Source organism: Bos indicus, chromosome 15 (genome assembly GCF_029378745.1).
Source record: "Bos indicus isolate NIAB-ARS_2022 breed Sahiwal x Tharparkar chromosome 15, NIAB-ARS_B.indTharparkar_mat_pri_1.0, whole genome shotgun sequence".
Taxonomy (NCBI): Eukaryota; Metazoa; Chordata; class Mammalia; order Artiodactyla; family Bovidae; genus Bos; species Bos indicus.
In genome coordinates, this window is record NC_091774.1 from 42,483,749 (window position 1) to 42,500,561 (window position 16,813).

The 16,813-nt window shown below is 41.1% G+C and overlaps 1 protein-coding gene across 1 annotated transcript; it reads left to right on the plus strand.

Annotated features, from left to right (window-relative positions):
• Nucleotides 1-1,498: 1,498 nt before the first annotated feature.
• LYVE1 (lymphatic vessel endothelial hyaluronan receptor 1) lies at nt 1,499-16,518 on the plus strand. The gene is made up of 6 exons (XM_019975512.2): nt 1,499-1,809; nt 6,720-6,891; nt 6,998-7,137; nt 13,077-13,382; nt 14,494-14,572; nt 15,111-16,518. The coding sequence occupies exons 1-6, from the start codon at nt 1,725-1,727 to the stop codon at nt 15,295-15,297; spliced, it is 969 nt and encodes a 322-aa protein (XP_019831071.2). The 5' UTR covers nt 1,499-1,724; the 3' UTR covers nt 15,298-16,518.
• Nucleotides 16,519-16,813: the final 295 nt, after the last annotated feature.

The following is a 16,813-nucleotide window of genomic DNA, read 5'->3' on the forward strand; positions in this document are numbered from 1 at the left end:
TTTCCTTTCCTGTCTTCCTTCCTTCTTCCTCTTTGTAATACTTTATCAAAAGCTTGAAGGCTAACTCTCTTTCAGGTGTGATGCTAGCTTTAAGCATAATGATGAAGAGGACACAGTTCCTGTTTTCCTGTCTCCCTGGCTCCATGGTGATAGAGTCGTTTATGTTTCTGAGGTCCCTGTAGCCTAGGTCTTGTGCTCACCCAAGTAATGAGGTCTAAACTACAGCTATTTAAGGTGTATTAAGGTAAGTCTCCTGGTCTCTGGGCTTCTCAGGTGGCGCTAGTGGTAAAGAATCCACCAGTCAATGCAGGAGATCCAAGAGATACTGGTTGGATCCCTGGGTCAGGAAGATGCCCTGGAGGAGGCATGGCAACCCATTCCAATATTCCTGCCTGGAAAATTCCATGGACAGAAGAACCTGGCAGGCTACAGTCCATGGGGCTGCAAAGAGTCCAACATGACTGAGTGAGCACAAACAAACCCTATTTACGTAGAAGTGCTCTATGCCTGTGCAGAGCAGATTCTCCTTTCATATTGGTATCTTCCATACCAATATCTAACTTCATGACCAATACCATTTGTAGAGGAAAGAACTAGTTACCCATATACTACTCCTCTTTTTTTTTTTTTTTTTTTGCCACACTCGAGTCACATGGGGTCTTAATTCCCCAACCAAAGATCCAACCCTCATCCCCTGCTTTGGAAGCGTGGTATCTTAAACACTGGAACCACCAGGGACATCCCTATACACTGTTCCTGAAAATGACATTCCTTTTGGAGAAAACTAGTAACCTTTTGCTCAAGGCATTACTCTCAAGCCAGAATCCCATAATTACCATGGAAGACAAACCACTGAAACTCTAGCTGGGAAAAGAGAGCATTCAGACTGCTCGTACAAGTGCAGAAAAATCTCACACTCATCAAACCAAAAAGGGGAAGTCTGAGTTGAATTTTCACCTACCAGAATATGAGAAATTATTCAAGAGAAAGTTATATAAAGGACCTCTGTGGTGATTACTATTGTAAAGTATTACTGATTTTATAAATTGCCACCCTAGTCATGTTTTGTATGAATCTTCAATGTGTCTGATTTCTTTGAAGCAGGAATCACCTATAGTGGGGTAGACATTTCAAATGATAAAGAAATCTTGAAAGGGAGCATGAGGATTCTGTCCTCGGTATTTAAATAATCATTTGTTTTCATGAGTCTTAGCCTCATTTCCCTACAGATCACAAGGATATGCAGTTGGGGGATTTAAAAAAAAAAAAACCCACTGATTGTAGGAGGAAAAGAAGCACAATCCATGTTCAGTTATATAAATCAGCAGCTACACAGACAGTAACAATGAACCAGGTAGGAACTGAGCTGGTGGGGGACATGGGTGGTGGCAGGGGATATGAGAATTGGGGAAACCTCCAGCAGTTCTCCCTGTGCTATCTGCCTTCCTCATTCGTGTGTTTTCTGAGTCAGCATTAGCTAAATTTTCCAGAAAGCCTTCCACAAAGTACAGCCTGGGCTTTCAAGGACGTCACTCATTTCCCCCTAGTGACCTTGACAAGTCAGAAGCTTGAAAGCAGGGAAATCCGGATGTCTCGGTTATGAAGCAGAGCAGTGGGGGCCCCACATATTTCCAGAAGTCTCCATCCACTGGTGATTATTGTCTGCCTTTGATACTACCAGTGCTCATCTGACCTGCTTCTCTGGCTCTGAAGGTGCTGGCACAATGGCCAAGTTCTTCAGCCTGGGGTTGCTTCTTGCCTCCATCTGGACCACAAGGCTCCTGGTCCAAGGCTCTCTCCGCTCAGAAGGTAGGTTTCTTACTAGATGGCCAGCCTGAGGCAAAGCAAGATGCTGCATATTGTCCTAAGTCTACTAAGTTCTTGATTGAATTTCTGGGGTGGGGGTGGCCCTCAGTGTCAACAGAAGATCTCGTTGGCAGGAGTGTTCTGGCAGAAATGTTTTCACCATATTGTCAGCTTCACCAAAATGATTCTCACTTACCTTTATGTTATCTTGACTTTTATTTTTGGCTATGGGATATTTTTAATAAAAATATTTTGACACAATGAAGAGAGATCACTTGATTTTAAAAGTGCTTAATTGAAGGAGCAAAGAATGATTGTGAAAAATTTTAAGCAATCATGAAGCCTGGGAAATGGTTAACTTTCACAGAATATTGGCCTGTTTAATGTCTTTGGAAGTGTCAATGTGATTGTTTTAATTTTAGTTTTACTACACTATCATGGGATACATACATTTTTAATATGCAGTAAACAGCAAATTAACTGAAAAAAAAAAACCTGAAAAAAATACAGGTTTGAAAATTAGCTATCAGCTTCCTACCAAAAGAATGTCTTAAATGATTTCTGGGCTTTTGAGATGCCTAACTGGTAACTTCACTCTGCACTGTAGGCAAAAAATAAATAAAAATGTGACCACAAATCACTCATTACAGCTCTGGGCAAATGAAAATATGAGCACTTTAAAAGGAAAATTACGTGTTCCTCTATTGGGAGATGCTCTGAAGTATAAAATATGTTGGGAACAGACATCCAGACTTAATTTAGATATTGTTGCATTCCATTTTATAAAGGTTAGAGTTACAGGACTGGTTTTTTTTTCAAATGCCAGAATATGTTACTTTCAAATAAGTTTGAAAGTAACAAACTTATTTGACATCCCCCTGGGGAGACTCTTCACTTTTCCCCAAACTACTGCCATTAATATTCAAACTATTATGGAAATTGTTCTTTGACCCTGATTCATCACACTCTTCAGACCACCCTCAATAATGACAAAATTTTCCTAAGGAAATTAAGATTTGTAAACAACTGAAAGTTGTCCAGAGCCATGATTAGGGAGGAGGGGCTTGATGAAGGTAAATGGATGGGAATGGGCACTAGTATTTTTGAGGGCCTATTTTTATATATTGTATATACAGTATGTAAAAAATATATAAAAGAAATGTATGCATATATATTTCTTTTTTTTCATATATATTTCTTAAGAATACATTTTATAGATGAAGGAACTGGGTCAGTGAGGCCAAGCAACTTGCCTAATGTCATAAAAGCAGTAAATAATAAAGCTTGGGTCTGAATTCAGCTCTGTCTGATTCCTAGGTATATACTCTTTCTACTACACTTGTAATTTTCTAAGAAAGCTTAAGGAAGGGGTTACTGGAGGATCCTTTAGGTTCCAGCTCCCTGTTTTTGTCCTTACATAGGAAAGCATAAAATCTACAAGTATTTGTCAACTGCCCACTTATGCACCCAGCCTCCACTAGGTACAAGTTATATATTTAACAATTCTGACAAATATTCTGTAAAGATATAACCATCCCCCTTTTACAGCTGAGAACACTAGCTTCCCCAAGGTTACACAGCCAATTAACAAGAGAAGAAATGGTCAAAGCTAGGTTTATTGCCCAGAATAGGTCTGTCGTTACTTATAACAACAATATTTAGAGTAAAAATGATGTATGATGAGAAAGCATCAAGACCACTTTACAGTGTAATTAACATACCTTCTCTATAAGTATTCCCAAAGACGCTGCTATAAGCAAGCTTATGAGTTAAATGAGCCAAATTCCAGGACAAATGGTGTGTTGCAAGAGTTCAGTTCTAGCTCTGTGTGTGTGTATCTTCCCCTCATTGCACAGTGAGAAGCAGAACAGTGTCCTGGTTTGCCGGGGTCCAGCCCCGGCTGATCCAGGGTATTTGAAGGAGAGACGGCTTCAGCGACCTATTTATTTATTTATTTATCAAAGATATAAAAAGTAATAGAATGAGGATATCTCAGTAGGAAAATTCAGTGGAGAAAAGAAGCTGAGTAGCTTGGTTTACACGGAAAATCAATATAACCCGTGACACCAGGTTAGCTCTGACCACGGAGGCCACAGGCGCCCTCTCGAATAGCGGAAGGTGCCCCACCTTAGACACCTTCTCGAGTGGGTCTTAGAAGCCCAGGCAAATAAATGGTCACAGAGGATATCTGCACTCCAGATGGAGACTCAGCTGGAAATTAAGGGGAAGAATGACATGGGGAGACCAAGCTTTGGCGAGCAAGGCCCGTAGCTTTATTTTCAATAGGGGCTTTTATACCCTAAGTTACACATAGAGGATAATAGGGGATGCAAAGTCAGCAGTTTTTGATCTTTATCAAAAACCAGGGTTTCTTTCCTGCAAATTTTTATCGTATACAAATGGTTTAGGTGATTTACATCATCTTCTGGCCAGAAGGCCTATTAACATTTTATGACTCTTGACAAAGACTTATCAACCGTAAGACTTATTTTCTTAAGAGTAATTATTTTAAGGTTTGGTGCCATCTTCCGAAGATAAAATTGCATTCCTATAGGACGGATGTGTAATGGGTTTACAACAAAGGAAAGAATTTATTACCTTAAGGGTCTAAAGTTACTAACATCAAGACCACTACCTTTTTTTCAACATACCAACCATATTAATTAATACACATTCAAGGATACAATTCAGGGGATGTGGAAACTTGGCAACAAGCACTGGCTCATCAATGAAATCTTTTACTAGTTTTATTCTGACAGTTTCTAACTCTCTGAGAGGCTCTAAGCTATTTGAATATCTTAAGCTTCCTGTGCCTCTTGAGGCTGGGAGACTGTAAACAATCGTATGCATAGCTGCAGGAGTCCGGGTAAACTTGTCAGGCGAGTTAGAGAGCCATCTGAGGGGTTTGGATTTAAACACTCCTAGTTGCCCAGGAACTTTTATTAATCGGAGCTGTAAGTTAACTCTTTGTCAGAGAGAGTGAGATGGTGGTGGGGGACAGCCCCCAGTAAAGTCAGAGGTGAGAGCACAAAGCAATAAAGTAGGCAGACTCTGGTTTTTTGGGGGTAGATGCTCGAGAATATCCAGGGGGACTCCTGAGGCTCGTATCACGAATGGAATGTCTCTTGCCGGCTCCCGGCACTGGTTAAGTCCTGAGGTTTTCATATCAGTCATGGTTGGATTTGTGCCTCCAAACTTCCACCCAGATGCTCTATATCCTTGGGTTGGGAAAGTTGCTTATCTCCCTGAACTTCAATTTTCTGTCAGAAGAGTCAGGGTTTGGCACAGAGTGTCATATACAGATGATAGAAGCTGGAATTAATTAGTATTAATATCAGTGCTGGTGTAGGTATTAGCATTAGTGAACACAGTCATAAGAAGCTGTTCTGTCACAAACACTCATAAGGGTGTTGGCTCTCTAGTCTCTCTTTTGTTAAGAGCAGAGTCTGGAAGCAAATAAGGTTATCCACAAATGCCATACATCTTATTAATTTCCTTTCCTCCAGTCCCCTGCTCCACAACAAGGTCGCCTGGAGTACTTAGAAATGCTCTTTGCATGTTTGCAAGAAGAAACTTCCTTTAAACACCAACTAAGACAGTGGTCAAACATTTGACCAGGTATCCAATGCACAGATCTGTGTTTAAGCAATTACTCAGGAAATGCCCTTTCGTGAACTTTCGAGGGTGAAGCCCAGTAGGAATAAAGTACCTGAATGCAATGCAACTTTGCAACTTCATACAGGTCTATAAATCCCAGAATCCAGAGAGAAGGGATCAACAGAACTCTCGGATTCATTAGATTTTGAGTAAGATATTATTCACATATTAACTGTTCAACTGCCTCAGCCTCCCCAGGGAGATCAATCGTTAGCAAACTAAAACTAAAGTGCTTTGAAGATGATATAATGAAACTATGTTATTATTTATTGAGCACCTACTATGTGACAGGCACTGTGCTAAGCACTTTTACTTGAATTAACTCATTTAACTTTTCATTACCCTATGCTGTGGGCTTCTCTGGTAGCTCAGTTGGTAAAGGATCTGCCTGTAATCCAGGAGACCCAGGTTTGATTGCAGGGTTGGGAAGATCCCCTGGAGAAGGAAATGGTAACCCATTCCAGCATTCTTGCCTGGAGAATCCCATGGACAGAGGAGCCTAGTGGGCTACAGTCAATGGGGTCACAAGAGTCGGACACAAGTTAGTGACTAAACCACCACCACCTTGTACAGTAGATACTGTTGTTCTTTCAGTTTTCTAAATATGGAAACTGAGGCTCAAACAGGTGAAGTAACCAGCCTAAATTCACAGAGCTGACAAGCAATCTAGAATTCGAATCCAGGTCTGACTCTAAAACTCCACTTCCTTTATTTAGTTTCTCTGCCATGCAAGCTTTTCTATCTGACTCCTCCAGGAATTTCTGCGTAAGCCTGCCCCCCAATGGTCAGAGACGACCTGGGACTGAGAAAGTTCACATTCCATTATAACAAGTACAACATTTTTCAGCCCATCTCAGAAATAGTGCTGTCTCCAACCCACATTAGTTGGGAGTATTGCTATCGTGTTTACGCAGAGCCCTGGATTTCATCTTTCTCAGTCTCAGACCCCTCATTTTATAGACTCCAAAAAGGTTTGCAGCAGCTGCATCCCCTAGACTTGCTCTTGCCCAGGAACTAGGAGCCAAAGTCTCCATGTAATGAACAAGGCACCTGAACTCAGTGAGGGGGGATGGACTTGTACCCGGTGAGAGGTACAGCACGGATCAAGGCTAGCACCTACCTGCCTTATCTGGGTCTTCTTATTTCTGAGCTCCAATCCCAGCTGCTGTGTTGACAGTGAGGCTCTAATCAAGGGAGAGCCCAAGGGCTGAGACAAGGACAGCAGCACGCTGAGGGGCTTTGTGATTCCTTTGCAGAACTTTCCATCTTGGGACCATGCAGAATCATGGGGGTCACCCTAGTGACCAAAAAGACACAGCCGCTTCTGAATTTCACAGAAGCCCAGGAGGCCTGTAGGCTTGTGGGACTCACTTTGGCCAGCCAAGACCAGGTTGAAGAAGCACGGAAATTTGGCTTTGAGACTTGCAGGTGAGAAACAGACTCACAAACATGGTGGGAGATTTGTTGGCTCTGTGTTCTTGCTCAGCAGCAAGAGATCTGTGTATCCATTCAATTCATGTGTATTCTGTTACAGCTATGGATGGGTTAAAAATCAGTTCGTGGTCATCCCTCGAATTATCTCCAACCCCAAGTGTGGGAAGAGTGGGGTAGGCGTCGTGATTTGGAGAAGTTCACTCAGCAGTAGGCACAGGTCCTACTGCCACAACTCATCTGGTGAGTTAGACATGCGGTCTCTCCACGCGGTGTGTTGTGTCTGGATTTCAATAGCTCTATAACCAGGACTTCTCTGGTGGCTCAGAGGTAAAGAATCTGCCTGCAAAGCAGGATACGTGGATTTGATCCCAAGGTTGGGAAGAGCCCCTGGCAAAGGAAATGGCAACTCACTCCAGTATTTTTTCCTGGGAAATCCCATGGACAGAGGAGCCTGGCAGGCTACAGTCCATGGGGTCACAAGAGTTGGACATGACTTAGCGACTAAACCACCACCACCATGACCAGTCTGAGAAGAGTAAGCCTGAGCAGCAGCAGAAGCAATCTCGGTGATGGCCATTGAATCCTCCCAAGACTGCCTCTTTGACAAGGCTAGAGGTGGCAGTGTCCCCCTCAGAGGAAAAATTTAGGGGAAATATGACAGATTCGCAATATAGGGAGAGGGTACCCCTAGAGGCTCCATCCTCTCCTCTCATCCCATAAGATAAACAGGAAGAAGGGAAGGAAACACCCATGGACAAAGCAATATACTAATTTATCTCACTAAACCTTGACAATGTCCATAGGAGGTATGCTTTATCATCCCTATTTTGCAAATGAAAAAGCTTAGGTTAGAGGACGTAAGTACATTTGTCTAAGATTTCCTTACTATGAAGACTCACACGCAGATCTCCTTCATTTATCCCACATTCCTTTACAGGAGTGGAATTTAAAATGCTACATTAGATGTTTTTAAGAACAAGACCCAATTTTCATTTTATGAAGGAAGGAATTGAAGCTATAAAATAGAACTGATTTGCTCATGGTCATCCCTTTAACCTTGTTGGAAAACCTTGGCTGCCTTAGCCCAAGTGCCTTACCCAAGTAACTTCTCAGAAAGCTTTTGACTAAACACTTGTTCTCCACTTATCATAAGAACCTCTGTCTCATTTATTACTTTTCACACATACTCATAAATCTGACCTTCTAAAGGTCAGGAGCTCAGTGGTCATTCTCTAAGATCCAGGAGGTAACATTGCACCAGCACTGTTCTGTTGCCCAAAGGCAGCAATTAGATCCAAGCAATTCTATGAACTATGGGGCCTTGGCCTCAAAAAGTCTCGAGACTTTTCACTTCCCTTACTTCGCAGATGAAATGACTATAGCTCAGAATGGAGGTCTGTCTTGTTCAAATTCTTACAGTGAGCTTCCAGCTATGTAAAGACTAGAACATAAGCTTTTTACAAACTCTTTTCACGATCCTCTTCTCCCCACCTCATCCACCTATCGCTTTTGGCTGGGGAATTGGTGGTTTCTTTGCCTGCTTATATGACAGCCAATGCACATCTGTCAGATGGCCTGGCCTTTCAAATGCCCGCCCTTCCTGCCAGCTGTCAGTGTGATAAACAAACACCCAGTCCTCTGGACTAAACGAAAAGAAGTCCAGGGAGATGACTCAGGTTTGCGTGTTCCCTCGTGGTTTCATTTAACTTATACTTCCATTCTCTATGCTTTCTATATACTTAGAGTTAAGTATAGAGGCTTGATTAGACACACAGCTACTAGTTTGGGCAAAAATACTTGATAGGTTAGATATTGTGTACTTTAGATCATATCCTAACAAAAGGCACTGAATGTCGGTATATCCCACTATTAACATGCTAACTTTCATCATCTGAATAAGATGGTGACTGCTGGACCTCCCTAATGAACTCAGATTTGTTTTCCCTTTGGCAATGAGGAAGGAACCTCTAGTGTGATATTTTGGCACCATGCATACCCCCAATGATATTTTACCTAATAGTTCAAGCAAACATTGATGATCCTTGCTGGAATCAGTTATATGCAGGGCTACAAAATGTTAATTTTCTAAATACATTCTTCCTTCTACATCTATTAGCTGGCATTCTTTGATAAAGAAGAATCTCTGTCTTTCACACACACACATACACACGCACATCTTCTCTCTCCCCCTAATACTATAATTCATATAGTACTAATATTATAATCACATAGATGCATAGCATTACTTAGTCTGTGTGTTCAATATGTTGTCATCAATTTTAGAATTATTATTACTTTATTCTTTTTGATGCTCAAATTATCCCACATTTGGCACGTGGAAACCCCTGCTAGTTGACTTTTGTGTCCTTCAGCCCATTAGTATTTGAGCAAGTCATTGCTTTCTGTCATAATAACATGTCACTTTGTACTTCCTTTATCCTAGACATGGAATCAGCCATTTATAGCTATTTCTCCAAGAGACCTTTTTAATGGGGAAGGTTAATTAGAAACCAAAATCTGCATGCAAGTTGTTCTAAGTAATACTCTCATTTTCATTACTTCTCAGCCCTTTTCAGTGGGCAACTAGGAATATATATGTGTGTATGTATATACACTGGCATCTTTTTTCTCTTACATGGAAAATTATTGTTTTCAATAAATAATTTTCTTATCCTATAATATTTTCAAAATTATAGACAACATTATTAAGATAATAAACCTACTGAATGGAATTTGCAGTTCATTTGCAGTTCTTTTAGTCCTCAGAAGGTATCTCTCTGAGAATGTACTGTCAGAGAATTATATATAAAAGTGACTTGAGAAAATTTGCTACCCTTTTAAAATAAATTAGGTTCACTTGCTTCTGTTTGCCATCTTTGTGAGGATCAGAGTTACCCTAGCCCATCTTACAGTGACCTGGATTTATCTCATGCTTCTTTGTTTTCGTAGCTTTCTTTTTTATTGCTATCTGACAGGCTCTGAGGATCAGAGTAACCTGAAACCTGACTCCAAAGGCTGTCCTCTCATTGCTGCCTTTGTGAGCTTTGGGAATCAGACCAGCGTGCTCTTAATGCTTGGGAGGTGTCATGTGTTTCATGCTGTTCCCTCTGCCACGATGCTTATCCTCTCATCACCTGACTGACTTGTATTCTTTATTCAAGTCTGCATAAAGACTTCCTTCTTCAGGAAGACTTTCTGTACCCCCAATTCCTAATCTTTGCTCTTGTACGCTAACTACACTGTGTTTAATAATCTATTGAAGAATTTGGCATATTCTAGAGAAACTATATTTACTGCTTGGAGGGAAGAAGACCCAGGTCCTATCACTTCCGGGTGAGACACACTGTACCCTCAACTGGTAAGGAGCCAGCTTGCTGCTGCTCCCTCAACGTGGCAGCCTTCTTGCCTTAATGAACAGGGAGTCAAAGGAAACCGATTCTTATAGATCTTACAGATCATGTCATAGATTATGCTGGGCCCTACACACTTACTGTCTCACCACTCCTCGGTGAAATCACACGAGGGTACCACTACTGCTTTCCAGGAGAAGTAACTTATGCCTCAAGTGTGCTCTGCTGTGTCAACAGTCACTGAGGGACAGAGCTAGGATTTAAATCCTGGGCCTTGGGTGACTTCGTCGTCACCTTTCCTGGTGATTACCACATGACAGTAACATTCCAGGCCCAGGGTGGGTCCTTCACATGAATATGTTTTCAGAGTTCCCCAGATGATTCTAAGCTGCAGTCAGAGTTGAAAACTGTTTCTCTTGCCAGCATCTCTAAAATGTAAGTTCTAGAATTCCAGGTACTCTGGATTCTCCTATTTCTGTACAGTTGCAGTAACCTCTTTGTTGGCTCCTGAAAGTTAAGTAACAATGACCATGTTTACTCTCTCATCTCTATTTCATCCTCCACACAGAGCCTCCTCTGCTCCAGAGCTTTGGGTGGCTTCCCATCTGAGAACCTAATGTGAACTATGAAGACTTTTTTCACATAAAACTGGGTGTAGACGAGAACTTCTATCAGTTGGAAAGTTTGCTGACTCCAGTTGAAGAGTTCTCCTACAGAACAAATTCCAAATTCTTTACCACGCAGTTTTAATACCCTCCCACCTATCTTGTCAGTCTCATCTCCTCCTTGCGGGCTTTCACGCTCCCAACATAGGCACACCTGCGCGCCAGCCACACTGCGTGCCCTCTCATTTTCTGACATGCCTACACGTGCAAATTCCTGGAATCTTGGGTCACGCCCTTTTGACTGACTGGGATATCCTCTTCCATATTAGAGGAGCTGGAGCTCAATCCCGGCCGTACTGGCCTTCTTATCATCAAACATGCCCAGATTATTCACTTTCTGGCCTTTGAACTGTTCTCTTTACTTAGAATGCTGTTGTCCGAGATCTTCAATGACTCACTACTTTTATCATTCAGGTTCCAACTTAAGTATCATCTCCCCAAGGAGACTTACTCTTATCACCTTATCCAAAGTATCTATTCCCATTTCTGCCTCTTCCGGTTTGATTCTGTTTAATTATCCTCTTCTGAAATTTCTGGCTTATTTTGTGCTTTTTTATTATCTATATCCTTCTTTCCAGTAACATATAAGCCCCTTATGAGTAAGCACTTTGTCTTATTTGCACTATGTCCCTATTGCCTAGCACAGAGTTGGAGCTTATTAAATATTTGTTGAGTGAGCACATTAACCCTCCACATGCTGTTCATACCATCTCATCTGTGAATCCCCAGTTATCTCCCCCTACTCTCATCAAAATACTTTTCCAGGAAACAGGAATCCCCCCGTATTTGATTCTGTATTCTCAGTTCCAAGCACATATATCGTGTTCAGTAGGCTTTTCCCCCTGATATTTAAAAACTGTTCATTTTTTGAAGGAAGAACTTAGCACGTGCTCAAGAATAGAAAATGTAGCTAAACGTCCAGGGCAGCATTAGTGGTATAGTGGTGAGCAAAGCTGCCTTCCAAAGTCCAGGGCAGAGGTCAAGGATGATGCCTATTTGAATAGAGGTCTTTTCAGAGTAAAAAGAATAGTATAAAGCACTGGTGGAGTCAAAACGTTTTTTCACATTCACCACAGACTTGGTTGGTAATTTTTACTTAATTTTAAAAAATAATAGAATAACTTTTCCTTTATGGCTAACATTCCAGCCGATGCTACCCACTCTCACAAATAACTAGGGATTTAAAAGAGATACAAATGCATGTTGGAATACATTGCATGGCTCTAACACTTACTGGCTACATGACTTTGGGCAAGGTGTTCAATTTCTCTGAATTTCAGTTTCTCTTGTACAAATGAGGGTTTTATAAAATTGTAAATGAAGTACCATGGTTGACTCAAGAGTAAGATATTCATCAAATGCTAGTTTCCTCTCTACCACATTCAACAGATTGGAGAGAAAACCAACATCCCTCCTCTGTCCCCCACCTCCTTTAAAAACTTTTTTTTTTTTCCAACAAACATGGAACAATCTGGTTTTAGTAGATCTTTGTCCTGAAGTGGTGTCATGTATGTATGTTTGGCCTCCCCATCTACTCCTTTCTTCATTTCACATTTCCTTCCTTCCTTTAATCATCAGATATTGAGCATATACTATGTGCCAGGCATAGTGCACAGACCATGATGACCAAGACAGACAGGAGTCCTGTTCCAGGGAGTTCATGGTCCAATGGGGAGCAGTATAATGAGAATCATGACAAAGGAAATACCAGGAGGTACAAGACTGCAAGTCGAGGGATCCAGAATGGCCTTCACGTCTGTCTAAGAAAGAGGTCGTCAGTTCGAGACCTGAAGGACAAGGAAAGCTTAATAAAAAGGGGCTTCTTACAGGTGAAGAAAGCATCCTGGTCAAAGACTTGAATGTGAGAGAAAGCACATCAAAGAACTGAAGGAACTCCATTATGGCAAGGGGAATGAGAGAAAGACTGATCAAGTGAGGCAGGCCATGTCAGCAGGATCCAGGTCATGAAGGACTTCATAGGCTGTGCAGTATAGTGAGGGAAGGATTCTAAAGAAGAAAGTGATATAATTAGATTCACATTTTTGTAAGACCATTCCAGTTACAGTATGAAGAGAATGGAGGAAAGTAAGATTAGAGACAGACAGATCACTTAGGAGGCTATTTCAATACATACTTCTTATTTTACTTTTCCTTCCCTGGACAGATATTTGGATTAACTCCTGCCTTCCAGAAATTATCACCACCGATGATCCCTTATTCAACACTGAAACTGCAACATACACAACAAAAATGATGGTCAGTGACAGTACACACTCAGAATTGTCTACTGATGGTCCTGACTATGTTACAACGACTGTGGCTCCCCCTCTGGCTTCCACGTCTACTCCACGGAAAAGAAAATTAATTTGCATAACAGAAGCTTTTATGGACACTAGCGCCGTAGCTACAGAAAGAGAATCAGATATTCAAAATAGACCAGCCTTCAAGAATGAAGCTGTTGGGTTTGGAGGTAAAAACTTTCTGTCTGTATTGTGCGTGTGTGTGTGTGCATTTAACAGACAATACATAGAAACTAGCCTGTATCCAGATTGGGCACTCAGGACCTGACAAATACTAATGCAAATAAAAGCTTGATGCAAATTCAAATTTCATATAGTCACAGAACTTGAGGTCTCTAGAGAACCTTAATGATTAAACTAAACATCATGAGTCTAAAGGGAATCCCTGGTGACTCAGCAATAGAGAATCTGTCTGCATTGCAGGAGATGAAAATTTGATTCCTGGGTCAGGAAGATCCCATGGTGAAGGAAATGGTAACCCACTTCAGTATTCTTGCCTGGAAAATTCCATGGACAGAGGAGCCTGAGGAGCTAAAGTCCATGGGGTCGCAAAGAGTCGAACACAACTTAGTGAAACCACCACCACCATGAGTCTAAAATAGATTCACTTTTCAGTAGCTTGGAATAAAATTCTAGTGACAACAGCAAAACACTTTTCTAAGCAGTATATATATCCCCTAAGTTTTCATAGAATTGTATTGTATGAGATATCCAGATATCAATGATTTTGAGAAAAACAAACGGACTCCAAATATGAAGAAGTTTTAGGGGGATCTTAACCAATTATTTTTCTTCTTATACATGTACAAGAATGATATGTAATAAAAATCTACATTTAAAAAAATAAAATAAGATAGATTCACTTTTAAAATATAAAGACTTTTCAGAATAAATTACTATCTATTCACATGCAGAAGTTTTAAAAATATATCCAGACACCTTAAATGCCTATGACCAGTAAGTTGGTCTTCCTATTTAAAAGGAAGGATCTTGCACTTAATTTGCTCCAAACTAATCATCTTCAAGGCCACAGACAGGAAACGGACTCTGTCATATTGCAACTAACGAGCAGAGAATGTGAGAGACAAGACTAAGGATTCTATAGGCAAGAAAGAAAGAAGTATATGTGGGCCTAACACCCTGTGTGGCCCCTGTGTGGTCACAGAGGAGGCTCTTCCCCTGCTCTGTGGTCTCCATCATGTGTAAGGATGCGTCGTGAGAAGACCAGCCCACAGCAATGTCTGTGTGAAGGACCGACAAGCCCTGTCTCTGTCTCCCCAGGTGTTCCCACTGCCCTGCTGGTGCTTGCGCTCCTCTTCTTTGCTGCGGCAGCTGGCCTCGCAGTTTGCTACGTCAAAAGGTGGGGTTGTTGGCAGATGGTCGGTCTCATCATTTTTGTCGCATCTGTATCTCATGTTTATCCAGGTTGCCATTAGCATTTCCCTTTCCCAAATGGAGATGGCAGTGCTCATACACTGTACATGTTCCTCCCCACCTCATTTGTCCTCCCTACCACCCAAACTTCCCTACTGTTTCAGCACATGCGTGTTATCCGGCTTGAAGATTTAGCTCAATGGCTGTCCCTTTGAATATCAAGAAATGAAAAGACTGGCATCTAGGAGGAAATGGATATGCTTTATTTGATTTTCAATTCTTTGCTTTTGATGAGAGGGTTTTGAGACCAGGCTAAAGTTTGGCCTGTGAACCTACCATCCCATCTAAATGAATCCATTCAGGTCAGGATGGGTGGGGGTATTTGAGCATGCATGCATGTGTTGGCATCTCTCTGAAATAGAGGAACCCAGTGTACTCCGCCAGTGTAGGTCTTTACAAAGTATCATCTGTTGTTCTATGTGTTATATAGAAGTCTCATTTTAATTTTGTGTTTATGCCCACAGGTATGTGAAGGCATTCCCTTTTACAAATAAGAACCAGCAGAAGGAAATGATAGAAACTAAAGTAGTAAAAGAGGAGAAGGCCGATGATAGCAACCCTAATGAGGAATCAAAGAAAATGAATAAAACGCCAGAGGAGCCCAAGAGTCCACCCAAAACCACAGTGCGATGCCTGGAAGCTGAAGTGTAGATGAGCGAGAAACGAGAGGACACACCTCAGGCTTATTTCCTTCCTGATACACATCCTGGTCCCAGACGGGGAGCCTAAAAGGACCAGAGAACCAAGCAAGCAAGTTTACCCTTGGTTCCTGACTAGACTCAACTCAGGGCTACCTTTCAACTCCGGAGTACACCAAAGGAAATTCCCTTTTTCTTACTGCAGTCCTTTCTGGATCCTACCCTCCTACCTCCAAAGCTTCCTACAACCTTTCTAGCCTGGTGATGTCCTAATAATATCCCAGTGGGAGAAAGGAGCTTGTGCAAAACACCAGGACCTAAACCGCTAAGCAGAACATGTTTGTCAAGTGGCCTTTATGCTGCCTGGGAATAGGTGAGTTGAGAGTCAAGAAACCATTGAGATCAAGGCTTTGTCTATTGATTGACTCTACAGCCCAGATCCTTTCTTCAGCTCTGGAAAGGAAACACTTTTACCACCTGGCATGTTCTTCTGAGCCAGGCAAGAGTGAAAGAAGGAAGAAAAATTTAGCAACTAAAAGACATAGATTCCCGTAATGTGAGACCTAATCTCTGTAAAGCCAAAATAAATAGAGAAAAAGAACGAGGCTGGGGATGTTGGGAGCATTTGTCAGTAGGGACTATAAATACAGTCAGAGCAAATGTTCATCTCTGAATAATTTGAATTGAAATCACTTATCAGAAGCTACACACACTTACTTTTCTCTCTTGAGCTGCTGCTAGTTTCTCTAGAAGAATATACTGTTACAAGAACCTGCCCCCCCCCAAAAAAAAACTCTTACAAATTTCTATTTTAATCCAAATTACAGAAATTATTAGTGAATAAAATCACTGTGTTAAAAAGCAGTAAATAATAAACATTTGCTGAATGTCAGGTGCTGTGCAAGTCCTTACATTCCATAATTGAATATTATTCATCAAAATTTTCATATAGTAGAATATATGAAGATAATTTTTTCACTGTTAATATCCCAGCTTGTCTACTTCCAAAACCCAATTATTTCTTTCGGATACTAACCTACTCATTATTTTCTCATTAATATGGCAACCATTAAGCCTTAATTTATTATTAACATACCTGAAAAATACATCATTACCTCTATATGCTTTTTAGATGTCACTACCAAATGTATCGCTAGCTCTCCTTCTTCCAGCAAAATAAGCCTGGGAGGTGCAGAAATAATTGTACTGAAAAAATAAAAACATTTATAAAGTTTCTTTGCCCTCTTATTTACACTGACACCTTATAACTTCCATGCAATGAAGTAACCTGTTGTTTGCAAAAGTAAACAACTTTGGTTGTTGAAATAAGCAAAGCCAATAGAACCTACGTCACCATGTGGGACTTTACTTGTTTCAGATGAGCTTATTTTCAGTAGGTCAATTATACACACATAAATTAGTCTTTTACTTAGTATTCAGGTAGTATTCAGGTCCTACATTCCAATATGTTTCAGAGTTTACATGAAATTGGGGATTCAGGGCCTCTCCTTTGTCCTGTGTCTCTAACT

Bases quoted from the DNA above. Each gene is read 5' to 3' on its own strand.
- LYVE1 (XM_019975512.2), top strand. From the start codon at position 1,725: ATGGCCAAGTTCTTCAGCCTGGGGTTGCTTCTTGCCTCCATCTGGACC. The intron at 7,138-13,076 runs GTGAGTTAGACA...TTCCCTGGACAG, and splicing joins CTACTGCCACAACTCATCTG to ATATTTGGATTAACTCCTGC. The intron at 14,573-15,110 runs GTGGGGTTGTTG...TTATGCCCACAG, and splicing joins GCAGTTTGCTACGTCAAAAG to GTATGTGAAGGCATTCCCTT.